General features: G+C 37.8%; 1 protein-coding gene across 2 annotated transcripts; it reads right to left on the reverse strand.

Annotated features, from left to right (window-relative positions):
• Positions 1-1,196: 1,196 nt before the first annotated feature.
• On the reverse strand, positions 1,197-27,440 carry LOC116291752 (uncharacterized). Of its 2 annotated transcripts, XM_089030414.1 has the most exons (27): positions 27,338-27,440; positions 24,537-24,850; positions 23,922-24,063; positions 22,069-22,385; positions 21,533-21,683; positions 20,476-20,792; positions 15,567-15,708; positions 14,837-15,144; positions 14,599-14,740; positions 14,160-14,394; positions 13,294-13,487; positions 12,676-12,966; positions 12,490-12,560; positions 11,856-12,078; positions 11,083-11,382; positions 10,164-10,448; positions 9,366-9,683; positions 8,957-9,063; positions 7,955-8,147; positions 7,307-7,403; positions 6,308-6,575; positions 4,496-4,553; positions 4,343-4,390; positions 3,741-3,839; positions 3,263-3,284; positions 3,149-3,188; positions 1,197-2,807 (listed from the first exon to the last, which is right to left on the reverse strand). In XM_089030414.1, the coding sequence occupies exons 1-27, from the start codon at positions 27,417-27,419 to the stop codon at positions 1,854-1,856; spliced, it is 5,718 nt and encodes a 1,905-aa protein (XP_088886540.1). In that variant the 5' UTR covers positions 27,420-27,440; the 3' UTR covers positions 1,197-1,853. The 2 variants fall into 2 exon arrangements, with proteins under 2 accessions (XP_088886540.1, XP_031554817.2); XM_031698957.2 differs by lacking the exons at positions 24,537-24,850; positions 27,338-27,440 and having other exon boundaries at positions 22,069-22,372; positions 23,922-24,054.
• Positions 27,441-27,734: the final 294 nt, after the last annotated feature.

The following is a 27,734-nucleotide window of genomic DNA, read 5'->3' on the forward strand; positions in this document are numbered from 1 at the left end:
TCCTAAAATGTTGCTGTTGCTCTTGTTTTTAAACTGTGTGAGTTTGGTCAACTAGTTCCTTGCTGGTCTTGAGAACGAATTTTTTTCGAAGAGCGTTTTTAAGTAAAGATTTAGCAAATCGTCGAAGTTTTGCGTTTTCCACGATTTCTCATAAACGGCTCGAACGATTGTTTTTTAAATTTAGCTACGTCTTCTCAAGGATATATAATCTGTACCTGCAAAAGATCATGTCGGTCGATTCATTCTAATATTTTTAAAATGGCCCTTGAAGTTGGGAAGTCACAAGGCAAGAACTTTACAGTCTCTTTTCGCGGTTCATAACTTTATGCTAATATATTCCTGACAACTATCATTGAATTCCTTCGTGATTGCTTTCGCTCGATGGCTTTTGTATTTTATATGGTGCAATCCCATTAGGCTCCGTCCACACGTATCCGGAAATTTTTGTATGATATTTTGTATGATAGTGTTATCCAATGGGAGTTCACGTCAGAATGAGCAATGGCTAACAGCCGATCAGAATCTATTATATATAATCGCGCAATTTGCGGGAGGTCCAGAACAAGCTTTCTGGCGATGTTTCGCAGACGGTATTTACGAAGAAAATTCCGGTGACGCAGGCTAGATTCTTAGGAGTTAACAGTTTTTCTACAGCACATCTGAATCGCGCGCACTTTTATTTTGTCCACTTTTCGATTTTTCTCGATTTTCTTGCGTTGAAGACTTTGATTTTAATAAAATATACGTTAGTACAAACTTCAAACCAAGAGCAACAACTGGTATAAATTCTAAAATGATCCAGCAAACAGAACGTTGTCAACGCGACGATTGTTCTTTTTGGTGATCACGAAACTGTATAGAAACACCTTAAACTAGCGTTATCGTTTTCAATTTCTTTTTTTAAAAGTCGCATTCACCTATAGCTGATTGCATGAAGATTGTCATATAAACAAGCAAAAACATATAAAATAGCAAATTACAAAAAATCAAATTAGGAACAGTTAGCAATATACAATTATTTTTTGGCAGTTTATATACATATCATTTTGTACTCAGCCATAAAATAAACAATCTGCGACCATGCAAGACCAAACGACATTCGTATTTTTAAACATAAACTTATATTTCAATCATATCAAGATAATTAATTCCTATTTAGAATATTATCATATTATTGCTAACTTCATTTGACAATGTTCATTCAACGAGGTGTAATTTATTGTGCTATAGGCATGGTAAATATATGTTTCATCTAACGTTATACTTTAATCCTTGCCTAAGGAATTTAATGTTATAATTTCAAAATGTCGATGATCACATAAACGACATTACAAAATTTATAATTACTGATAATAGTACCCATTCTAGTTTCAAATATAACTTACGAAAACTTACCCAGTACATGTAGGGATAAGAAAATGGTACTTATGACAAAGTAAATAATTGGTCCTTTAACAGTACATTTGTACGCCTCCATCATAGTATGGTCATTAGTCAGGAATCTTTATCTCTTTGCATTCCCTTCATGGTGCGTCATAATAATAGAAAACAAAAACAAAGGTCGTTTTCTTATGGAACTCTTGCCTGCATGACAGTGGCAACAGACTCATACACAGTCGCTGCTCTTACTCGCGCTGTGGTTAATTGGCACAATTTAGTGAGTTCACGCTGTATCAAGGTCTTATTCGATTTTGATTGGATGAGAGGGAATAAATGTGACGAATGTTAATTTACTGTCGTTTGTTATGCTTCGAAACAATATAAAAATATTATCTTCAAAAAATGAACAAAAACCATGCTTATGAAAGCTATCCAGTCGCAAAACAAATCGTGTAATAACCGATATATATTTTTTACTGATTAATGCCGTTGATACAATCAGTCCTTTTACGAGTCTGTTTGGGTTCTGCGTTTCCATAGGTGTGAAGGCTTTGGTATACAGGTTTTGCAAGAGCCTGATAATTGGTAACTTCTACTGTAGATTCTTTGCTATCCTCTTGAAGGCTTTGGTAATTGGGTTTGGTTTGGCCGTACCCATGCTGTAAGGCCTGATAGTTAGCAGGCTGCGAAATGGACTTTTCTCCCTTTGCAATTTGGTTTACGTATTCAGCTTGCCCTTTTGCCAAGGACTGATAGACAGGTAATTTTGTCGGGGTTTGCTTAAAATCCTCATGTAGGCTTTGATACACAGGTCTGTCTTGAGTTTTCTTGGGGTTCTGATATGCAGCCAGATGTTTGGCAGCTGCTTTATCATTTTCCTTATAACTTTGATTTATATATTCATATTGCTGCTGCTCTTTCTGCAATGGCTGGTATGCAGTTGCTTGCTTATTCTTTCCATTACAATCTTCATGAAGACCTTGATATTCATGTCTGAGTTGTTCTTTCTGCAGATCCTGATGTTCAGTGGGTTGCAAAATCGAAGGTATTTCATCGCCTTTCTGATGCAGTTTCTCTTGTCCAAAGTTAAAGTGAGATTGACGCATTCCATCTAAGTGAATGGACTGATACAGACTTTCACAAGCACGTGTCACAGGCTCATCACTAAGTTTCTGAAGACCCTTCTTTATATTCATTTTTTTGCTGTCATACAAAGGATTTTCCGTGTGTTTTTCTTGGTTTAGGTTAGGTTCTGTATCACTCTCTTCTTCAAAATGGATAGACTGGTATAAGCTATTACAAGCACTAGCTACAGGGCGAACAGCAACCTCAGAATTGATAAGATCAATTTGTTCATAATCCGAGCTTGGTCCCTGAGATAGAAACGTCATAGCGAGTCCTTCTTCTGCGCCTTCAGCGTTTGTATTCTAAAACAGATCCCAATAAAAGCGTTATTATATGGTTTAAATGTTTGGTTAAATCTTTATCTCTTTATCAGCTGGGGTCTTGCTATGATATAAATACAGAGATCATGTTTTTCGAATCCAAAAATTTCCAATTTTTGATGGAAATGTTTTCTTAAATATGCTCCAAACTTTTATAGCCTCAAAACAGTGCCTCATCTCGATTCCCTCTTTATCACCAAACTTTATGACTAAGCTACAGTCGCTTCCATTTTCTTAATATGGAAATTGATTTTTCGCACCCTTCTTAAGATTACATCATTAAGTTATACATAGTGAAATTAATTGAAAGGTAAGCAACTCACTTCATAAATAACCTGCATGCTAGTCGATGCGGTTACTTCACTGTTGAGGAAAAGGAAAATAATAAAAATTATTATGTCATTTAAAAGTCGACACATATTTCTTTGTTTTCTCACCTATTTTCAAGCCCCTTGTTTTCTAGAACAAACGAGGAAAAAAGTTAATTATATATATATAATTAATTATAATAATTAATTAATTAATAATTATGTATATGTATTTAATTGACAATAACGAATAGATTCGCTTTAGTTCATAACAATGCAACCGCCGGCCGAATGGCTCAGATGTTTGAGCATCGGATGTTCGTACGAGAGGTCGTGGAGTCCAGGCAGGACCAACAGTCCTGGTCTTAAAATAACTGAGGAGAAAGTGCTGCGTTTGGAATTACATCTACAAATCGTTAGACTTTCAAGTGGTTTTGATGACCACTTGAAAAGGCGGTCCTATTAATATCATATCTTTATTGAATCATAATTATCACAATCAAGACTGTTCATTTCAAGAATATAGTTTTAACAGTATATTTAAGGTATAAGATATTTGTTTTACTTTCATAGACTTAGCTAGTAGTTAAAACACCATCCAACTTACTGAACTGGTTCTTTATACTCTTGATGTAAAAAAGGAAAATTGTAAAGATAACAATAAACGCGACGTTAAATGCCAAGCTTATAAAAAGGTACATGGAATCTGGATAAAGAAATAAAACAATTAAATTTTGCCGTCAATGCTAAAGAAGTATTGCACTACAGTAACGGCACACCCCGAAAATATCTGCTTACCATCATCTTCCATTTCATTTTAGTGTCTTCTATGACATGGAACAATGATTTATGAGGAGATACTATGATTTATAAGGGGATACTATACTCGCATACAACAACAAGGCTGGCGGGACTGTAGCCAGTGTCGAATTGATAAGAGGCGAGCGCTCTCAACGCTAGGCTACCCGTACTTACCATACACCTCTTTCATGATGGCTGACTAGTGCATGAAAATGAGGCTATGGAAACCATGTAATTGACTTCCTTACCATGAAATTGTCTTCCTTACCATGAAAGTACCTTCATTACCATGCAAGTACCTTCCTTACCATGCAAATGCCTTGCTTACCATGAAAGTACCTTCATTACCATGAAAGTTCCTTTCTTACCATGAAAGTGCCTTCCTTACCATGCAAATAATTTACCTACCATTGCTCTTTACGATTTTCTGCGATGGCCTTTGCACAGCACAAGGTCCTATGCGATAAAAATATTTTATTATGACTTTATTACATCTCCGTCAATAATGTTCACACTAACTTTTACAATTTCGATCCGATGAGAAGAAAAAATTATACAAACCTCCGTGTTCGGGTATTTTTCCTCTCCCTATCAAACTGGCTCGGCCCGCCAAGTATTCCTTTGTCAATAGCAACATGAAAAAAATCCATTTTTAATCTTTGCATTGTTTGGATAGTTAATAAACAAGTTATAAAAGTAATAATAACAACACTATAAAATTACGAAAGTAAAAAAAAACTATTGCAAAAAGAGTTCCAAAATATTCAACTTGTCCATTAACTCAACAGAACAGAAACACTTGCAGGCAGTTGTAAATGTGATATAACGTATTATAAAATAATTCAGATAGTACGCGTGCTGTGATTGGCCGAGAGCCGTGTTTGCATTTCCCTGTGCAAACACGGTTGTGACTAGTGGGAAAATTTGAGTTTTGTTTGGAAGTTGTACTTGTACACAGATAGTCATAACTCCAGTAAAATTAGAAGAATATGGGCAATTTTCCAAGCTTAGACTTTGACTTTCCTGAGGAAGCATCTGAAATAATAGAATCACCAGAAGATCCTTCAATAAAAAAGGAAAAATCCAGATTTGCCAGCCTGAACTCGGAGAATTTCGACGAACTCTTTCGACAACACCGACGGAAATCAAGCTTGAATTTAGCGAGTTCTAGCTCTCAAAATAGTGTTTTCTTTTCGGTCTAGAATGACTAAAGCCATTGGTTAAGATTTGGAATTATTATTTTATCAAGATTTGCTTGTAAAAGCCTCTTTCTCAAGGGAGAAAGTCGCTAAAGTTTGGCTTCTTCTCGCTTTGAAATAAGAAATTTTCAACTTGAATTTCATGCTTGGAGGCGTGTATCAAACTCGCAATTTGATTGGTTAAGGGTCTTCTTTCGCGCAATCTGATTGGTTATTGCAAATGCACAAGTATGTAAGGAGAATTTGTATTCAAAACTTTGAACTAAATTCTTCTGTTTTATTTGATCGTGTTTCGTTATTTTTGTTTTTGAAGAAAATAATTTTATAAAACAAATAAAATACATTTACTGTGTTTGCACAGGCTAATGCAAACCTCGATGTGGTTGGGAGAATTCTCGAGCAGGTGATCTGCTCTCTAATTCTCCCAACCACATCTCGGTTTGCATTAGCGTGTGCAAACACAGTAAATGTATTTTATTTGTTAAATCAAAACATCGTTTATAATATCTTAGGCTCAGGTCAAACGTCGAGCTTAAAATGAGCCGAACTATTTAACTTCAAAGAAGACCGACTTGTTATCCATTGTCCCATTTTGGTTCGGCTCATATGAAGTTTGACGTTTGACCTGAGCCTAGGAATCTAAACATTCAAAACAAACTAGCAAAAAATTGTAAATTTAAATTTATTTTTTTTCTGCACTTTTTGCTCTACAAATATTCCCCTTCACAGTTCCCTGAGCCATCTTAAAAGGTAGCCGCGCCTTTGCGTTGAAGCGAGACGAACGGTGAGCTTGCAATGATTGAGATGTGAATAATTGTCCAAGGTGTTAAAAAAAGGTCTCTATCATTGCAAGCACACCGTTCGTCTCGCTTCGATGCAAGGGCACGGCTATCTTTCAAGATGGCGCAGGGAACTGTAAGGGGTCTATTCTTAAATAGACCTCTTCGGCTTGGGGTAACGTTTTCCCATTTCAGACCACGTGTCATTCCCTTGAGAATAAGATTCTTTGTTTGAGCTGTATCCATATTCATGTGTCTTCTCATGTGCAACCGAGCGCAAACCTTAAACACAGAAATGATACTCAAGGGAATGACATGTGGTCTGAAATGGGAAAACATTGCGTCAGAGCCGAAGAGGTCTATTGCTAGCTGCATTGTTTGTTTTTTTTCCTCACCTTTTCCTCGTCAAGTGTCATAGCTCTTTGAAATACGTAGTAACTTTTTCCGTACGCAAGTTTCATGTTTTTGTACGTGTTATAAATATTTTCGTCCCCAAGAGTAAAGCTCCTTGGAAGGGTTTGACCAGGCTGGGTTGTACCTATTTGTGCTGCTATGTAGTAAGACAGTCTATTTTCTTTCGCCTGGGAGTAGTTTGTCAGTTTTTCAGCATCAAAAGTCTTGTCAGAAGCGTCTATCCTTTCAAGTACAATTACTTGGTATGCACTAATACAAAGAAAGGAAGAAATAATGTATTGAATAAGAGAAAAGTACGTCCCTTTACCTCTTGGGAGCCTAATCTCGAACTCAAGGGGCAAAATGAAGTGGCGAAGCCAAATTTTGTCTCATTAATTAAACGAATTCAATTTCTGATATTTTGTCCGATCCCCTGACCAAACTGGAACGAGAAAAAATTTCCATAAGCAAACTAGCGTATTCAAGAAGGCGGGTTCAAAAGTTTCAATTACAGAATATTTTTTTCCAGATTTTTCAAGCTAAAAACTCTGTTCTAGAAATTTTTGTTGTGTTTGTTATATGGCGTCGAAAGTCGAGAAAATGTCTGTAAACTTGTCGTCACAAATTTCATAATCAAAACTTTTAAAACTAAATGTCTTATTTGTTTTTTCAATATAATATCTTACGATAAATTATGTAGAGTGATTTTATTTCACCAGTTTACAGCCATTCTCAATCACACACGCCGCTCTAGCGTTTCTTTCTGTCGTGTCGACGAAGACGCTTTTGGTGGACGTCAATCAAGGCGTTTCCATGACACTCTATAGGCACGTGCCCTTATAGTTTTGTGTTTTCCGAAAATGTTATGGAAACGCCTTGTGATTGACATCCATCAAAACCTTCTTCGTCGCGACAGAAACAGTCGCTAGGGGGCGCGTGTGATTGAGAATATCTGTACTTTACTAGCATACATGTACATTATCATTGCTATCAAGACATACCTTATCATACCACTTACATTAGAGGCTCCCCATAACGGAATGTTGCTTATGCTTTCATTGATGTTGGTAATATATTCAACAAGTGGTGAAGGTGGAGCTGTCAATCAAATTTGAAGGCTTCTTTTTTTCAATATAGATTCAAATATTACATATTTAAAGATAGACTCAAAGTTATTTTCGTAATCCCCACCATTCAGTTCCCCCCCCCCCCTCCCCCACCCTTTCATTAGAATGACCCTCACCGCTAACTCAATATTTTCATTATTGATTCTGCACGAAGTGAATTATTTAATGGTATGATACCTTTACATACACCTATTTCGAAGATCGTTTTCGCACCAAAAGCCCCAAGTAACAAGCCAAGGCTCCAGAGAACGTCGGTACTTTTAACTATAATTGATTTATTCAAGGTTCATGTAAGTGGCTATAGCTCTAAACTAATTGTCATCTCAAGCAGCCTTGCTTGTTCTTTGCAGTCTTGGCTTGTTGCTTAAGGCTTTTGGTGCGACAACGATTTCTGAAATAGGTGTATACATATTTTTTGTCATCCAATTGCAACATTCCAGCCTAGTGTCCACTCTTTTTTTCTTTTTTTTTTTTTCTCTGGCGAATGGCTGCTCATGAAAAAGTTTCTTTCATATTACTAACCATCAACACTTGTATTTGCTGTTGTTATCTTACTCTTCTTTCCAGCTCCACAGTCCGTCTCAGCGGATACTTGGAACTGATAATGAGTGGATGGGTTAAGTCCAGAGATGGTGGCTGTCTCCTTCGTAGAGGTTTCTTCACCTCGATTCACTTCGATGTCCTTTTCCCATAAATTAGTTCCATTGAAAGAAATCTGCAAAAGCAAGACAGCTAGAGTTACAAATAATATTTATTTACGTTCCATATGCATGTTCTAACTAACAAAAGAAACGTCGACCGATTATTTCAAGTCAATCGTATTGGTATTACACAAATAAACACAGCTGAAACAAGTAAAGAAGCGAGTTTCAATGGTAAATAGTTCACTAATATATAGATATACAAAGCTACACATTTATGCCAAACTAGGCCAAATGCATATGAATTAAATAATAAACAAAAGACAAATAAGATAGCTACAAATACTATTACCTTAATCGACCGCCGTTACTAAGGAAAGGGTTAGTTTTTTAGCGAACAAAGAAGGAAGCTTTAAATACATTTTCAAATGAGATTGAGAAGAGCCACGAGAATTTTGATTAAACCGCGCCTCCACAGGAATCCCGCAATGACGTATCAGTGTTTAGCCAGGATGAAATTTTCAATATTTGTGTTGTTTTTTAAATATAATAATAATAATAATAATAATAATAATAATAATAATAATAATAATAATAATAATAATAATGCTTAATAAAATACAGGAAAAAATTTTATTTGAATTATTTCAAATTATTCAAGAAAAGCGGTCATGTTACTCAAGCTAAATCAAATTGGTCCGTATTACCTTAAATAGTAATAACAAATGTATTGATGGGTTGCAAGCATTCCCAAGAGAGTTAAAAGACAAAAACATGACGGCCATTGTGGTACCGTTAACAATGGATGCTAATGAGAAATCTTTTGTTAAATGGTACCAACATGGCCGCGATGACGTAATGTGCAAACGAAGAATAGACTTACTTTGTACTCAATGACTGGTTCAATAACAGCATCTGGTTTATTCCATTTTAGAGTAACTTCTCTCTTTCCAACATTTGATACATGAAGTCTCGTTGGAGGACCTGGTTCTGAAAATGTTAGAAATGTTAGAGTGTATGGCTTTTTGTCACAGTATTTGTGTAGTTGCCATCACAGCTCCACCATCGTAACCGCGCGTGTCTTATACATTAATTAATCGATGGAAGTCGAAAGCGTAGACGTTTTGATTTATTTTGGTCGACGTTTTTCAAAATCGTGAAAATTGCACCTAAATTTAAGAGTCGTAAATCAAAACATGCTAAGATAATCCTCCCTGCTTCCTTCAAATACCCAACCTTAGAATATTCAAATGTACATTTATTTATTACGCAGGAGTTTAACAATAGTTTACCTGATGTAATCATGTTGATTGATTTACTGGCAGGCCCAGGACCCGCATGTGAATAGGCCCGTATAGATAAAACATACACAGAGCAAGGAGAGCGACCATACAGAATTACACTGCAGCATGTAGCATTCATCTTTTCATACAGATCAGTGGAGGCTGCCTTGGACCTCAAAGCTATTTGTTTTATCTGCTTTGAGTTTTGTATGATCAGTTCATACATCGTCACAGGACCGTTTGTAGTGTTTAGAGGTTGCCATTCTACAATGAATGTCGTTGCATTGATCTCGTAGTATGTTACATTTTGAGGTGCAGTTGGAGGTGCTAGGAAAATAACAATAATATATTGTTGAGATTTTTTTTTTCTTCTCCTTCTCTCAGGAAAACTTAAGACGCTAAAATCGTTCCCTGAGTGAGCAGTGTTCTGACTTTGATCAACACAGAGATTGTTTCAGGCTAGATTGAATTAGCCATGCCCTGAATTAGATCCGCCCATAAGTTGTTTCAGAGTTCGATTTAATTGTAAGTTAGCCGTACCCTGATTTAAATCTGCCCAACCATTGTTTCAGGATGCTCTGACTAAGTTCATCCCAGAGGTTGTTTTAGAGTTCGATTTTTGATATATCTGTGTTTATTTCTGAATTAGATCTGCCCAACGTTTGTTTATGGTGCTCTGATTTAGATCAGCCCAGAGGTTGTTTCAGGGTTCGATCTGTGAGTTAGCTATGTTTTGATTTAGATCTGCCCAAAGTTAATGTTTCAGGATGCTCTGATTTAGATTATTCGGAAGTAGTTTCAGGTTACCGTAAATAGGGACAATGATCCTCGTCGTGCTTTCATTTCCAAATTTAATAGTCTTTGCTTTCACACGGCACGAGTACATCAGTCCTCCGATCACAGGCAGAGTAACAGTCTGTTCATTATGCAAATGAATGACAAAAGAACCACGGGTGCTGTTGCAAAAGACAGTATACGACTGGATGATTCCGTTAGGAGCTTCAGGTTCATCCCATGTGATGTTTATCTGTGGTCCTGTCATACCTCTTGGAGGAATGATTTGTGTCTGCAGATTTGCAGGAGCCGAAGGTTCTGTACATGTTGAATAACACAAAAGAATGAAGCTGTTGTGCTAAGTATGGTTCTGTTTGGATCAAGGACACATTATGTAAGCTCATAAAAATTTCCCAGGTTAATTCATGCACACTTTTTCATTGATGCAATTGAAATGTTTCGATGTTCTACAAAATGCATTTCACGAATTTCACGACTTGCGAATATTAAATAAAAAAATAAAATCGGCTCATCATGAAAAGTCATTAGCAGAGTCTCCCAGAAGTCAAAATTAGCCTATGTATCGGGACTACCCCCACCCCCTCCTCTTCCCTATTGTGGAAATTTTTTTATGGAATAGACCCGTTTCGAATTCCAAATTACCGCTGTGTTTCTTGATTACAGACTCATTTGCACAGGGTTAGCCTCGAGTTTGTGCAGAATGTTCACGCTGTTCCAGTCAAGGTCCGTCGAGTTTCGAAATGTTTGTATCATTGAAGTTGTGCCTTCTTTACTTTACTGTTGGTATTTGTGAATATTTGACTGATACGAGGCTAACACTGTGCAAATGAGTCTGTAATCAAGGAACACAGCGGTAATTTGGAATTCGAAACTGGTCTATTATAGTAAATATAGTTTTATTTCCAAGAAAAACCAAAGCATCACTACATACCATCTTGAAGCGTGGTCATGTCAATGCTCTTTGAATATGGACCTTTCTTGTTGGTATAAGCTAATACTTTAAATGTGTATCTCGTATATTTCTCCAGCCCGCCAAGGACGTGTCGTAGGGTACCATTACCAGGAAGGTTCGTGACTGTTGCATTTTCATTCTGGCTATTCTTTTTATAAAAAAATTCGAATCCTCTTATAATGCCATTCCGATAATCTATTGGTGGTAATCCCCAAGATAATTGTACACTAGTGGAACTGAAAACAGTAACATTGAAGTACTGTGGGGGTTGACTTGGCGCTAGAGGGGGGAAAAGGTAAAAAGTGACAATGGAATAGAAATAAAGAAAATCAAGCAAAATCAGACGGTGTGCGTTAGTATTTCATTCGGGGCCTCTCATCGCTGCGGTCACGCTGTTCGGTCGTTTATTGGTTCTGCCATATGGATTGAGGGTTTTACTTCTCTTTGGGTTTCTGACTTCTTCCTATTGCGCAAACTTTGGCGGACTAGTTTGAAGGTTCTCTGGGTGCCCTCACACTCCTTCCTTTCAAGTAGTGTTTCGAAAATGGATGGAACCTCGTTTTTACAGAGGGGGAGGGGGGGGGGGGGGACAACAACTGGATGATTCAGGAAAAGCATCCGAATGACAGAAGAAAACCAACAAGCAATATCTTCAGTCAACGGGTATGGGTCAAACAAAACAAAGGAAAGAAACGCTTATACTCAAAGGCATTTAATATACGTGATAGAAAGGAATAGTTGTCTTTACCTACCATCTTCTGCAGTACGTTCAATGACGTAGACAGCAGGACCTCTCCCTTTATCATTGAAGACACACACACTGATATTATACTCAGTCCACTTTAACAGGTTCCCAATGATACATGTTGTTAGCTTCGTGGTAAGATTCCTTGATGCTTCTTCTGATGAAGATGATGTTGGTGTAACGATTACTTTATATCCTAGAATAGGGCCATAGATTTGAGATGTGGGAGCCTAGAAGAAAGGAAAATATACATAATCAATGAACAATTTAGAATATTCTTTGTCTAAATTATCTTCTCTTCATTCATATGAAATGAGAAGCTAGCTGTAAACCACCTGGCTCGGTTGTAAATATGACCAATCTGACTTTGTTCTTCACTTGACTCTAAAAATGACTTCGGCTCAGTTTGTCGAAACGTTAGTCACATCAAACAGTCCCTCTCAGGATTACATCCACCCGGATGGTCATAATACTTCGATAAACAATATCCAGAGGATTAATACTTATCCAATGGATAGGTCGATGCTGCTATTCAAAACAATTATCCACTAAATAAGATTTATCCATCGGACCCTTAACGGTTTGTGATGGCCGATTGCAAGACATAATCACAAGATTTGTTCCCCTTCCCCTGAACTTACCTTCCAGGTAACCCGCATGGTCTGTGACGTCAGAACGTTAACTGTAACTGACAATGGAGACGCCACAGGTACTGCAAGAAAGATAATATTTGTCCTAAAAGATAAGGTTGACGGAAGACAACGACTACAAAAACGCATCGTAACAACAGTTATTGAAAACATTCGTAAAAAGCTTTATTTTCTTACAAGTTGAGTTCGTTGTAAAATTATTGGCCATACTCCATTGTCCAGGGCCAATTCTACTTAAAGCTTTTATCCTAACACTATAATTAGTAAAGACAGCTAGACCAGTGATCACGTGGGTTGATACAGGAGCTGGTATGCGTATATTTATTGACTGTTTGCTGTTCTCGTAGTTTAATACATAGATGGTCACTCTAGTCTGGGATGCTTTTAGTCCAGGCGGGTTCCATCTTATCCTTGCTGATGTTGCCTTGATATCCTGGACTGTTGGTGCCGCTAGGGTTGATGGGTAATCTAGTTATTAATAGAAAATTGAAAAACAACTAATTATGAAGCGATTATTCAAAGTGTATTTTGTGATATGCAATACATTCAATATTTCTGCTTAAGCAACGAAACTAGGAAAATATGGTTTATCAGTTTTGGGAAAAATTAATCACTTGGACATTTGGACACTGATTTACGCCTCTGACAATGGCTATTAATATAATAGCTAGCACTTTTAGCTTGGGCCCAATTTTTTCCCATTAGAACCGTGCGTCTTTCCCAAGAGGAAAGAGTAGTTTTTCTTCTTCATGACTGCTGCACAAGAAAAATATCACATTTAATCTCTTGTCTTACCTATACTTACTGTCACTCCGGCACTTTTAAAACCATCTATATTGGCTTTTAAAGAGCTTTGAGTCGTAGCATTTATAGTCATTCTCCCTGTAACTGCTCCATTTGGTATGGCTGTTGGATAATTATTATCGTCTTCATACATTGCTTTGCAAACGAAGGCCTTGAAGCACAACATTTTTTTTGATCTGATACACCTGTGAGGAAAAGTAAATGCTTTAATGTTCATATAGTCGTTATATTCATCAAAAAGGATAAAAATCTTAAGAAAAATTTAAAGGCACTTAAGATGCAGTAGCAGAGAAGTCCACGCAAAAGGCAACTAAAAATGCATATCGACTGAAAGTACAGTTTCACTACTTCTTAGCTCCACGCAAACAGAATTATGAACCGAGACGTGAAGTTGCCCATGCTCAGTTGATGATCATGGGAGAGTGCCTTTGAACATATTGAATTTTCTGGTTTTGAAAATATTTCGATTTTTAGCAGCCAGTTAACAATTATTCGTGATTCCATTCGAAGTTACGAATTAACAAATCAAAAACAGTTTTCCGTGTTTGATACTCTGATCAAAACACGCGGGATGTTGGGAGAACACGAGAGGAGCGTAGGAAACCACGACGCGTAGTGTTTTGATCAGAGTATCAAACACAGAAAACTGTTTTTGATTTGTTTTATAAAATAACAAACGCGCTAAAAGATCGAAAAAAAGCAAAGTCTAAATAAATTCTCCCTACGTGCCGTCTTATTCAAACTGACCAATGAGCGCTCGCGATAGATTATATTGATACTCTCATCAAACATGGTTTTTGACCAATCATAGCGCGCGTAGTATCCCAATTATTTTATAAATCATTATTAAAACGTACTCATAGTTGTTTAATACGTCATCCACAGAAGTGTAGTTCACTCTCAATGTAGACTGCTTGACTCCATTAGCACCACGCACCAGACCAGTAGATTGACTGGTGATGTCAGTATTACCAGTGTACCATTTAATGTACTGTATTAATGGTTCTCGTACAATACACACCAGATCTACATAGCTATTGGATGCTGCTCTGAGGTTTTGATTGGTCAGACCTGATATCACTGGTCTGGTAGCTATAGTTAAATAAAAACGATGAGTTAATTAAAAGTTGTCTAGCTGTAAATAAGCGTATTGATGATGACATATTTACCAAATTCTCACCCATACAGTTCTATTGTCACAAATATCTTGTATTTGCCATGCCTATGCTTAAGATATATTTAAATAAATATAGTTCTATTCTCATTGATATAGCAATGTTCCATGTCTGTACTTACCATAGTCACATCCATACAGTTCTATTCTCATACATATAGCAGTATTCCATGTCTGTGGTGTGACTCTAACATGTCTGGCGGTCAGTGGACTGGTCAACCATTGCACTGCAATGCCTTCCTTGTCATTATTTCCAAGAAAAAGCTGATGGTAAAGAATTAAGAACGTATTAAATGTAAAATAGTCTTGATAGGACCAATATTATTTATGATTTTTTTTTTTACTGGCACTTTAACTTACCTCGTCACTCTTGCCTCGAGATTTATATGTGTTCCACAGATTGCCATCCATACTGTAACTGATAGTGTATGTCCTCACCCACTTATCCATGGTGTGGTCACCTTGTGTTGCTATACCTGTCACTGTCATCACTTGTCCCAGGTTAATCTGTATGTACTGAGTGTTAGATAACCTGCTACTACACCATGAACTGTTGCCATAGAGACGACCATGTGATGCAGTATGGGTGTTGTCAAGGTGAGATAATGACGTCATATTTTGAATATCCCAGACAACTCCGTTCTCAAGACCAATTGGAGAACTACAGGCTAAGGCAAAGTAAGGTAGGTAAGGTAAAGTAAGGGTAAGGGTTAGGGTAAGGTAAAACTTTTTTTATATACGCTTGTCCAGCCAATAGGACGTTTGCATTACGTCGTCATTGACCTCTACTACCATAATCCCTTGCACACTTTCTTTTGTTCAGTTGATTATCATTAATTGTCTTATTTTTCTCATGTGGGAATACAAATTTGAATAAGAAAGAATATTCGCGATGCATCTTGATAGATGGAGTCAAATGACACCATCATGCAGAAGTCCTATTGAAGCCGATTTCCACAAAAGGGTGTGGGACTAATGTTGAATGCATTCATGAGTACTACACATAAGTACTGAATATTCCTATACAAACTACGGTCAAGCATGTTACTTTAAGGGATGTCGTTGTTTCCAATGCTATCGTAATACCTACCTGATGGTGTTCCATACGCCTCGACTCTCATCGATGGCCAACCTTTATCTGCAATAGGGTAAAACCTGATGAACTTTGCCTTGATTGGGTTGGTTAGACTTTTTGTGACAATACCATATTGGTCTGCATTCCCATTGAATACCTGTAGCAGAAGCAAACATCAGTATATGTTATGGACATGGCTAACTTACATGACGAACCCTTAAACAAAACAACCTCTGGGTTGATGTAAGTCAAGGCTTATGAGCTAACCCAAGGATTAAACCCTAAAGCAACCGTTGGGCTCATCAAAGTAAGAGCATGGCTAACTCACAAATCGAGCCCTGAAACAAGCTCTGGGCTGATCTAAGTCAGGGCACAGCTAACTTGCAGATCGAACCCTGAAATAACCTCTGGGCTAATATAAGTCAGGGCATGCTTAACTCATAGATCAAACCCTGGAACAACCTCTTCGCTGATCAAAGTCAGGGTATGGCTAACTCACGGTTCGAACCCTAAAACAACCTCTTGGCTGATCGAAGTAGGATAACTTACAGATCAAGCCCTCAAACAACCTAGCTCTGGGCTGATCTAAAAGCACCGTTTACACTGGCGATTTTTGCTGCGATTTTTGTGGCAATTTTCGGAAATATGAAATCTTTTGTCTCATCCTTCAAAAGAGACATTCGTCTAGAAGAATATTGGTATCCTGAATAAAACTTTACAAGTAAATTCTTTACCATTATTTATTATGGACAAAATCGCAAAAAAAATCGCAGCAAAAATTGCAAAAAAATCGCTAGTGTAAACGGGGCTTAAGTCAGGGCATGGCTGACTCACAGATCGAACCTTCGAAATTTAAAGTAGCTTGTTGTTAGGTCATGCGGAAGGAAAAAAAACAGAGAATACGAAAAACTCTCGAATCATCTATCTATATCTCCATGAATCATTAACCCATGAAGCTAAGTATTCTGAGCACAGTTTTATTTAAGAATAGTCTTAAATTACATAATTTCTATTTATTTCTCATATTAAATTAATTGTGGATCTTTTTATGCAATCTGCTCGTTAAGCATAATTCCTGTCAACGTTATGAAAAGTAAGAAAATACTTGCTACACTATCTATACTAGTATATTACAGATTTAAGTAAACTGTGACTGCGCTTGTGTCTCTTGATTTTTATTATCAGGCAGTTGCCTCTGAAATAGTATCCGTAATCTCAAGAAAACTGCTCTACGAAGATCTTGAATACGCCATAAATACAACAATGGATTCACTGAAGAATTAATCAGTGAAATGATTTCCCCTGTGGTTACTAGTTTATATGCAAGTATAGATGAAGTGTCCTCGCCGAACTCTTGACCATCTTTCATAGTCACTTCTGCTATAACACCACTGGCAACCAAAGGAATATAAAATGACAGCATGCAAAAAATAACGAGTAGCATTGTGTTCAAGGACCTTCGATATTTATTGACATTGTTGGTGTTCTGATGTGGAGTCGCTGACTCGGGTGAAGCACTAGAAATATTGCTGGGTGATACTGATAAGGATAATTTCTTCAAGTAATAGAACGCCATGAAAGAACAAACCGTTAAAATCGTTAGCAAAAGCGACAGGTTAATCGCGACAATGATGATTTTTGAAGTGACTGAAAGATTGGGCAGATATACGGTTAAAAATACTACCAATCCGATTCCTATCCAACCAAAAGCTATGACTGATGTAGTACGTCTTGAAGTGACATTACTGCGATACCTGTTATTCAACTTGATGGCCAGTAAGCGATCAACACTCATAACAGTTACAGTATAAACGGAAAGAAAACCCACCCAATATCCTAATGCCATGCTTCCAAGCCATACGTAACAAAACATGCCCTTCCAGTCCATGACAATAGTCAAATGGAAAAGAACTGTCAAAGGCTCCACAACTGATCCATTTAAGAAGTCTGTGAGAGCAAGATTTGCTATCAGAATGAACGACGGCTTGTGCAAAGAAGGCGTCTTCCAGATCGAGTACAAAACAAGAGAGTTCATAAGTGTTGATGTTATGGCTGTCATTCCAAGTATCGTGCATAATGATATTCGATGATCAGGTAGTTTAAGGTAAAAAATATCGAATTGACAGCTCGTATTCATTCTGAATATCCTAGAATGCCGTCTTTAATCAACGTTTAAGGAGTTCATCAATATTTTAAAGACTAACCCAAAATGTTAGCTCTTTTTCGTGGTAATGGGACAAGTTCTTCAGTCTGCAGCTCATCTCCTTGAAGAATATCCTACTTCTGTTTAAGATTCTCAAAAAGGACGGGAGGAAAGGCTTGCCTTAAGGATTAGCTGAAATATTTTCCTTTTGAGTATATGACTGAGACTGTTTTCAAAAAAACTCCTCCTCTCTCGTAGAGTAACCTTTCCATCGATCAGTTACATAACCAGATTGTTGCTATCCTTTTATCTCAGAAAGAACAGATGGTTTTGAAAGTAAAGAAACAAATCATGACTTGCATGCAATATACATTTTATTTATCTCAACTTATGGTCAGTCCAACAAGTATGCTATATGCTACAAGATGCTCTACGAGATAAGCAGTAGTAAAGTTAAATGATTAAACTTAATATTTTCTTGTAAAAGTCAACCGGGGACAGGAGCCCGGGGTCAATTTGGGGGGGGGGGGAGGGGTGGGAGGTATTGGGGATGCTCGTCCTTTTTTAAGGGGGCAAGAATTATAAATCTCCTTCCTTTTAGTGCATTGAAATTGAAATTGAAAACCACGGAAGTATTTTGGTATCATTTAGGGTGCCGATCAATAAATGTTACTGAAGAGACAAGCAAATATGTCAAGATTTATGTATTGTATCATATTTTGTTTAAGATTTAAAAAATCTATAAAGCCAAGCTCAATAAAAAAAAATGTCGGCATATTTTCAAGGGTATTTTGGAAATTTTCTAACAAGGATATCGCCGACACTTTTACCCGGGAGTCCCCCCTCCGGCAAAATCACGATCAGTCCAAGGGGTACAATGTTCTTGCAGTTTGTAATATTTCTTTTTTAACTTTCCAGAGACAGCAGGTGAATTTTTAATTACAATTTCAGTGAATGGATCAACGACGGAGATGAAAATCAAGACTTAGCCAAGCTTTACTGATATTGTCGCTTCTCAACTATTGTTAACTCTTATGAATCAGTGGGAAATTTTTTTTCGATTCACCAGTTTACAAAGAAAAAGCAAGTTATTTTTTATGAACAATCATTGAAACTGTTCACAATCAAAGGTTGTGAACAGCTGCCGAATGAAGCCTTTGCCAAGAGAGTGTTGGTTTGGAATTTCTTTCGAAACGAGGATTGTTTTTTTATGGTTACAAAAGACCAACTCTAAGCTGAATGAGAGTATGAAACAAAAAGAAAAGTGCCATATAATATAAATCCATATATGTCTGGTAGCCTTTTTCCTTTCCCTTCTCTGTAGTGCCTCTTCTTTGTTAGTTTTCAATGTTTGAGAGAATCCGTTGCTATGAAAACAAACCGAAACGCTTTTATTAAAGTTTTTAAAACTCTTTACCGCGGATATCTTTTATATCGATCTGCAGTTTAATTTTAGCTTACAGAGAACCAGCTGCAAGCGGCCTTAGCTTCCGCCTAACTTCCACGAAAGGTTCACCAAGGTGTTAACATGACAGTTAAGTAAAAGAATCATTTACCGATCGTGCAATTTTGTTCTTCTTCCGAAAATAGAATGGAGATTGGTTCTGTGCTTGACAAAAAACAGCAAACATGTTGGTCCTCGAGTTCAACTCGAAAATATAAATTAATATAATATAAATAATAATAATATAAATAATATAATATTAATATAAATTAATATAAATATAAATTTTCAATTCAAAGGTATATGACTCACGAACGATATGGAGTTCACAAATGTATATTGTCGGCCATATATTCGAAAAAACTCGCGTGTGCAAAAAAGTACTGCGCACTAAAGCACTCGCTCAATACTCTAAACATTTGGGCAAGTAACTATCAAACGAAAATATGGCTGAATTTATAAAAACAAAAATCTGCTCGCTTAGATTAAAATAGCCTGCTAGAGATGAAATGCATTGACGCCCCCTACCTGGTTGACCCACAAATCAACCATCTGGTGATTTCAAGTTGCTGGTTATCTACTATATTAATTTCTCATGTAAGCTTGGATCTTCAGGTTTAATAACATTCTTTTTCCCCACAGCGTATTATCAAAGAGAAAATATTAGATACTGATCATGGAAAATGAGTACAAGTTGATGCGTCAAGACCATTATTACTTGTTGAAAATTACTCATTACTAACCATTCTAACTTACATCTATCATCGCGAACTCGATCCTGAATCCGAGGTACTGACTGCTACGCAGGGCGAAATTAAAGATTTCCGAAATCGGGGGAAATTTTGTCGAAATTTCGTCAAATTTACGGCCACAAAAATCCGTGTTTGTAAACCCCTGATCTTCGTTACATTCTCGTTATGCGTTTACGGTAGTTTTGACAGCCTATCAAAAAGATAGCCAATCATCGCGCAGGAAGAAATCTGATCAGGCGATCCAATTCTACCTATACGTATAACGTCTACCTATGCATGGGTCAAATGGTGCGTTGGGTTTTAATTCTTTTATAAAATTATCTTGAAATGATAGCTCTTTGTTCGTCGGTAAACACTGAAACTAGGACCGCCTGATCAACTACAACAATCCTTTGCGCGCGTTCCCCGATATCACCTGGTATACGTCGGCTTAGAAAGAATTGATCATCAGGGAAAAATCAAACTGGACAAAATCTTATAAGTAGCGCGGCATTTACCTCGACATTATTTTGTCGTAATAATCCCAATTTACATTAGCTACAAGGGAGACTTTTATTAAAAATTAGTGCCTTGTTACTCGCTTACCTTGTCAAAATTATTTTCCTGGTAATAACTCCATTTTGCATTATCCAAGGAGACTCGTATCTTGTATCTTGTTACCCATTCCACACTGGTTACAGTATCAATACCTTGAGTAGCTACTGCACAAACGAACACTACAGAACCGAGGTCCATTTGAAGCCATTCTCCACTAGCCGCTTTTTTGGGTCCCCAGCCTTTATTAGACGTCATGAGCCTTCCATTGCTTGGAAGGTAATCGTTATTAAAATATGAACTTGCGGTAAACCTGTGGTTTTGTATCTGGCTAGGATTTGATAAACCAAGTGGTCGAAGTTTGCAAGCTGTAAAAAAAGAAGGCAAATTAGATAAAACTAATTTATGATTATTTCGTGGACTTGGATAGACGTTTGTTTACTAATGCCAGTAACTAAATATCTGTCCAGGAATGAGGCGCTTTCTATTCTTGGAGTGAATGTCACGTCTCAGCCGCCATTTTGGTTGACTTGGTTAAGCATTTGGTCTTGATGTCTTTTGACATGTCATCCAACATGGCGGCCATGTCTGTTGCCCTTTTAATTATCATGGGAAGGGATGCACGTCATTTGTTATGATTTAACAAAAGCAAATTAAAGAACACGATCAACAAAGTATCTTGCGTGCGATATGGACAAGACTTCGCCATGGTCTACGTGAAACTGAACACCTTGATATAATCACATATTATACAAGTTAAGTAAAGCTAAAAAAGACATAAAATCCTATACTAAATTCTTGTTATAAAAAGAGACATATTTTTGAACATTTCCATACATCGTGTTTAAATTATTGCTGGTTTTTATAGCCACCATTTTGGTTGACTTTAATAAAAAGAGGTGTCATTAGTCAACAAACATATGGCCACCGTGTCTCTTGTTATTTCATTCCGTTGGGGATTAATTAAAACCAGCAATTGAATTTTCACATTCATACAATATGACGGACTATGAACATGTGACTAGATCACGTGGTCATACACATTGCACTACTTATACTTTACAAGAATGAATATTGAATGTATACCGTTTTACATCGTTTTAGTTACCTCCACCCAGTTTTATTCCATAGAGTTCTGTTCTCATGCAGCTTGTACTCCCATAATGACTTGTGGATGCAACACGTATGTACTGACTAACAGTACCATCATACAAGAGATTCTTGACAGTAGCATTAGAATCGAAGTTACCAGCGAACGACTTAAGAAACAACCATGAAAAAAATTGTAAAATGGTCTACTTAAACATGTATGAAAATCTTTATAAGTGTACGAATTTTGCAAAAAAAATTCGTTATATCCCAAGAGTTTAACCATCGTTATATCCCAAGAGTTTTCTACCATTTAAAAAAACGATGATAATTAGGTACTTTAATTATTGTGAAACCAAGATAGTATATGAGGCAGGTTAAAAAATATATTGAGTTCTTTTTCCTCTTTTTTTTTTTTTTTTTTTTTTTTACATGAGCACGAAAACGTATTCGAGAAAGTTGCTGCTAGTACGTGCAGGCGTTTATGTTTCGTGTTATACATCTTGTTTCTTATGTACAAGTACATTTTATATTAGGTTCACGTAAAGTGCTTACCTTGTCTTTATTGTATTCGCTGTATAGTCTAAAAGCAGTTCCATCATTTGATGTGAGCATGTTGTAAGACTGTACCCACTGATCTGTTATGTGGTCACCCTGTGTTGCTATACCACAAATGATGTAAGGTGATCCTAAGTTAATCTGTAGATATGGAGAAGTGTCACTTGTAGCAGCACACCACGATGACCCTGCTGTGTAGTTTAGTCTTGCCTTGGATGGTGACGTGGTGCTGTTGTAATCTGATGATGATGTCATTTCACTGTCTCGTATCTTACCACTACCAATACCAACTGGAATAGATCTACACGGCAAATCTATACATAAATAAAATAATGGGTACTGATTTTGATAAACAAATAGCTCTTGCATGGCTAACGATCACCATAGGTATACAAAACTGTAACCAAGAATTATTATGTATAGATTTTCTTGGTTAAGTTTCAAGAAGAATATAGAAAAGGTGACTCAGCAGAGTTCTAAATATCACATATCACGTATTGTAACGATGAGGAGATGAAGAACAATTAAAAATACAAAAAGAAGTGATGGTGGTGAAGGAGATGGCGATGATCATGATGTTATGATTCTGATGATGGTGGTATTGATGATGTTCATGATGATGATAATGATGGTTGTGAAACGACGTACTAATATAGGGTGATGAGACCAAGAGTAAAAATGACGAAGATAATGGTGGTGGTGGTGGTTGTGGTGCTTATGGTGGTGATAATCGTGACAATGACGAAGATGGTGGTGATGTTCATGGTGATGATGGTGAGAATGTTGAGGATGGTGAGGATGGTGAGGATGGTGATGATGGTGAGGATGGTGAGGATGGTGAGGATGGTGAGGATGGTGAGGATGGTGAGTATGGTGAGCATGGTGAACATGGTGAGCATGGTGAGCATGGTAAGGATGGCGAGGATAGTGAGGATGGTGAGGATGGTGAGGATGGTGAGGATGGTGAGGATGGTGAGGATGGTGAGGATGGTGAGGATGGTGAGGATGGTGAGGATGGTGAGGATGGTGAGCATGCATGGTGAGCATGCATGGTGAGCATGCATGGTGAGCATGCATGGTGAGCATGCATGGTGAGCATGCATGGTGAGCATGCATGGTGAGCATGCATGGTGAGCATGCATGGTGAGCATGCATGGTGAGCATGCATGGTGAGGATGGTGAGCATGCATGGTGAGCATGCATGGTGAGGATGGTGAGGATGGTGAGGATGGTGAGAATGGTGAGGATGGTGAGGATGGTGAGGATGGTGAGGATGGTGAGGATGGTGAGGATGGTGAGGATGGTGAGGATGGTGAGGATGGTGAGGATGGTGAGGATGGTGAGGATGGTGAGGATGGTGAGGATGGTGAGGATGGTGAGGATGGTGAGGATGGTGAGGATGGTGAGGATGGTGAGGATGGTGAGGCTGTGAGGATGGTGAGGATGGTGAGGATGGTGAGGGCTGGTGAGGATGGTGAGGATGTGAGGATGGTGAGGATGGTGAGGATGGTGAGGTTGGTGAGGGTGAAGCATAATAATGATGATAATAGTTTTTGTTGGTGGAGGAGTGCCGTAAAATACAATAAGTTTGTTAGTATATCAAAACAGGGATTTTCAAAATAGAAGTGGTGGTAAATAAATGATGAAGATAGCGATTATCGAAACTAATGAGGAATAATTAAAAGGGAAATCGAAAGAAAGGGAGGAAGAGGACTAACAAAAACAACAATTATTTCCAATGGCATAAGTGGAAGACAATAAAAGGAAAAATTAAGGGAATAGAGTGAAGTAATGTATGAAGAAATAATAATTATAAGAAAAGGATTGCACTGTGTCTATAATTGTATCACCTTTTACAAGTCCGTAAAGTTCCACGCGTAGCACCTTCCATGTATGGAACGTTGTTGGTATGAACCTAACGATCCTAACCAGAACTGGAACCTCCAAAGCATTCTTGACAACAGTATTACTATCTGTATTACCAGTAAACAACTAGAAGAAAAATAGCAAGTTCTATAAGTTTAGGATTTTTTAAGCAATATATACGTTGTAACATACTGTTTCTGCTTTCACCCAGTTCTGAAAGTAGTCCATATTCTGTTATCAACAGATAACATATAGTGGGCGGTTGTCGATTTGGACACTGTCCTGTTACCGCCTCCTGACACATGCCTCCTTTTGTGTGTGTGTGTGTGTGCGTGCGTGTGTGTGCGTGTGTGTGTGTGTGTGTGTGTGTGTGTGTGTGTGTGCGTGTGTGTGCGTGTGTGTGTGTGTGTGTGTGTGTGTGTGCTGTGTTGATCGTAATTTACGCGTACTGTGTGTATATTTACAAATTATTACTTTTATCTATTTTGTCTTTTGGGGACCAAATTAATAAATAACTACAGCAGATGTTGATATATTGTATTGTCTAGTCCATTCATATATTTCCCAAAACAAAAATTATAAACAAAATTCAGGTGTACCTTGTCTGTCTGTCCAATTTTGTAAGTGGTCCATATATTGTTATCCACAGATGTTGATATCTTGTATTGGGTGGTCCATTCAGGTAATCCATTTGCACCTTGTGTAGCCACAGCACAGATAACAAACACTTGACCCAAGTCTATCTGTAGATAGTCATTAGGGTCGCTTATTGTCTTTGGTGCCCATCCTCTGGCAGCTCCATTCAGACGAGCATTCATTGGAACATGTCTATAGTCATAATATGAAGATGCTGTAAATCTATTATCTGGTATAATACTACTGTCTGCTATACCAACAGGACTGTCCTGACAACCTATAACGAAAATTTAATTAAGTTCAAATTATTTGTTGACATTCTCTTTCAGCTTGGAAGTTTTTCAATTTTTTTACCCCCTCCTCCCTTCCTCCCTACTATCCCGGCTTTCTCCCTTGCTCCCTCGCTCCCTCGCTCCCTCGCTCCCTCGCTCCCTCGCTCCCTCGCTCCCTCGCTCCCTCGCTCCCTCGCTCCCTCGCTCCCTCGCTCCCTCGCTCCCTTGCTCCCTTGCTCCCTTGCTCCCTTGCTCCCTTGCTCCCTTGCTCCCTTGCTCCCTTGCTCCCTTGCTCCCTTGCTCCCTTGCTCCCTTGCTCCCTTGCTCCCTTGCTCCCTTGCTCCCTTGCTCCCTTGCTCCCTTGCTCCCTTGCTCCCTTGCTCCCTTGCTCCCTTGCTCCCTTGCTCCCTTGCTCCCTTGCTCCCTTGCTCCCTTGCTCCCTTGCTCCCTTGCTCCCTTGCTCCCTTGCTCCCTTGCTCCCTTGCTCCCTTGCTCCCTTGCTCCCTTGCTCCCTTGCTCCCTTGCTCCCTTGCTCCCTTGCTCCCTTGCTCCCTTGCTCCCTTGCTCCCTTGCTCCCTTGCTCCCTTGCTCCCTTGCTCCCTTGCTCCCTTGCTCCCTTGCTCCCTTGCTCCCTTGCTCCCTTGCTCCCTTCTACCCTTTCTCCGTTCTACCCTTGCTCTTTTCCACCTTTGCTCCCTTTCCCTTCTACCCCTCCTCCTTTCTACCCTTGCTCCTTTTCTACCCTTTCTTCCTTCGTCCCTTCCTCCTTTCCTTTTTTTCTTTGCTCCTCTTTTCCTTACTTCCTCCCTGTCTTCCTTATTTTCTCCACGATCAATTCCGCTATTCATCTATCTCTCCTTCCCCTGACACATCCATACGACCATCCACCCATCTATCAATCCATCCCTCCTCCTATCCCACCATCCATCAATGCACAGTAAGCCATCTTCGGTAAACAAAGTTTTCCTTAAACAGAAACATTACAGACTGGCAGCAAATTACTTAATACATTGGAATCAGTAAGATTAGAAAGTGAAATTGCGACATATGTAAAGCCAGTGCCAATAATGTACGCCGAATAATATTTAGCTTTAAAATTCCAGAGTCTTCTCTTGAATACCTCCTATTGTTCGTAAACTAAAACTGTCAATCCTTAATTCTAAAAGAAAATAAAAAGAAATTAAAGAAAAAAAGAGAAAGAAGGGAAGGAAAAGAGGAAAAGAAAGGAAGAAAGAAATCACGTGATGGCAGCCATGACAGGGGGAATAACAATAGAGTATTTTCCCCCTGCGAAACTGAATTCTTTGTCATGTGAAATCAGACTAGACCGAATTCAATTGTTCCTGCCTCCAGCCATGGCTGTCATCACTTGATAGTGCAAAGCCTTTATAAAACCTGATAAAGTTCTGAGCCGTATTACACTTACTCTATAAAAAGAAAGAAATCTCAAGAGACTAAATTGATTAAGTGGAAGAGCCATTTAGTACATTGACATCTGCTCAATCTATTATGTTTATTTTATTTTATTTTATTTTATTTTATTTTATTTTATTATTTAATGTATTAGATAATGTATTTTTTTCTCAGAATTATATATTTATTTTTAAGGATAAAGTGACCCCAGGTCATCACATTACATTTCCATTATTATATTTTCTACTATTAGAACATTTATATATTAAAACACCATTTTTTATAAAATTGCTCTAAGGTCTTGTTTTTTTTATAGCAACATATTTTTCTACTTCATGTTTTCTTTGCATAAAGTTTTTAAAGACACTAAATTTTGGGATTGACCAAAAACTGAAAAACTGAACTGGCGAAAACTGAATTCTTTCTCATGTGAAATCAGACTAGACCGAATTCAATTGTTCCTGCCTCCAGCCATGGCTGTCATCACTTGATAGTGCAAAGCCTTTATAAAACCTGATAAAGTTCTGAGCCGTATTACACTTACTCTATAAAAAGAAAGAAATCTCAAGAGACTAACTTGATTAAGTGGAAGAGCTATTTAGTACATTGACATCTGCTCAATCTACTATGTTTATTTCATTTTATCATTTAATGCATAATTAATGTATTTTTTTCTCAGAATTTTATTTTTATTTTTAAGGATTAGTGACCCCAGGTCATCACATTAGTGTTTATCGTGCAGATTGTTGAAATCCTGGTTTCAAAGTTCATTTTAATTTGTCATTGAAGTAACTATATTGGAAATGTTTTTTTTTAATTATTGATAAAACTCGCATTCTTAGTTTTGGTTATATTGAATATTAATTTCAGAAATTATATATATTCCTCAAAACTAAACTTAATTTGTGACATGCATTATATTTTGTGGGAGATTTCGAACTTGTAAGGGCAGAAGCCTGACACTTATCGAGATTAAAGATAGGTTTGCACAAAACAAACAACGAATAATAGCTCTTACTAAAGAGATATTGAATAAAGAAGATAAAAGAGCAATATCTCTTTAAATAAAAGACACTTACCACTGGTTTGGTGCCAGAATAAAGCCAGTAGCAGAAAGAAAGAAGACAGTAGAGTTTTGCATTTGAAAACCAATGTTTCCATAGCCTTGCAGTCGGGATGGAACGAATGCTGACGTTCCATTGGAGGTGTGTCACGGAAATAGGATTTTCACGTGATGTTTTTTTCTAAAAAAAAAAGGTGACTTATTAACTGTTCTGTGCTAAGTAAAATTTGATTTGAAGAATACAAACCCACTGCCACTGCCACTGCCACTGCCACTGCCACTGCCACTGCCACTGCCACTGCCACTGCCACTGCCACTGCCACTGCCACTGCCACTGCCACTGCCACTGCCACTGCCACTGCCACTGCCACTGCCACTGCCACTGCCACTATGGGAGGAAAAGCGTATTAATG

Source organism: Actinia tenebrosa, unplaced genomic scaffold (genome assembly GCF_029948245.1).
Source record: "Actinia tenebrosa isolate PJP-AT-01 unplaced genomic scaffold, QUT_ActTen_1.0 PGA_scaffold15__27_contigs__length_11533743, whole genome shotgun sequence".
Lineage (NCBI taxonomy): Eukaryota > Metazoa > Cnidaria > Anthozoa > Actiniaria > Actiniidae > Actinia > Actinia tenebrosa.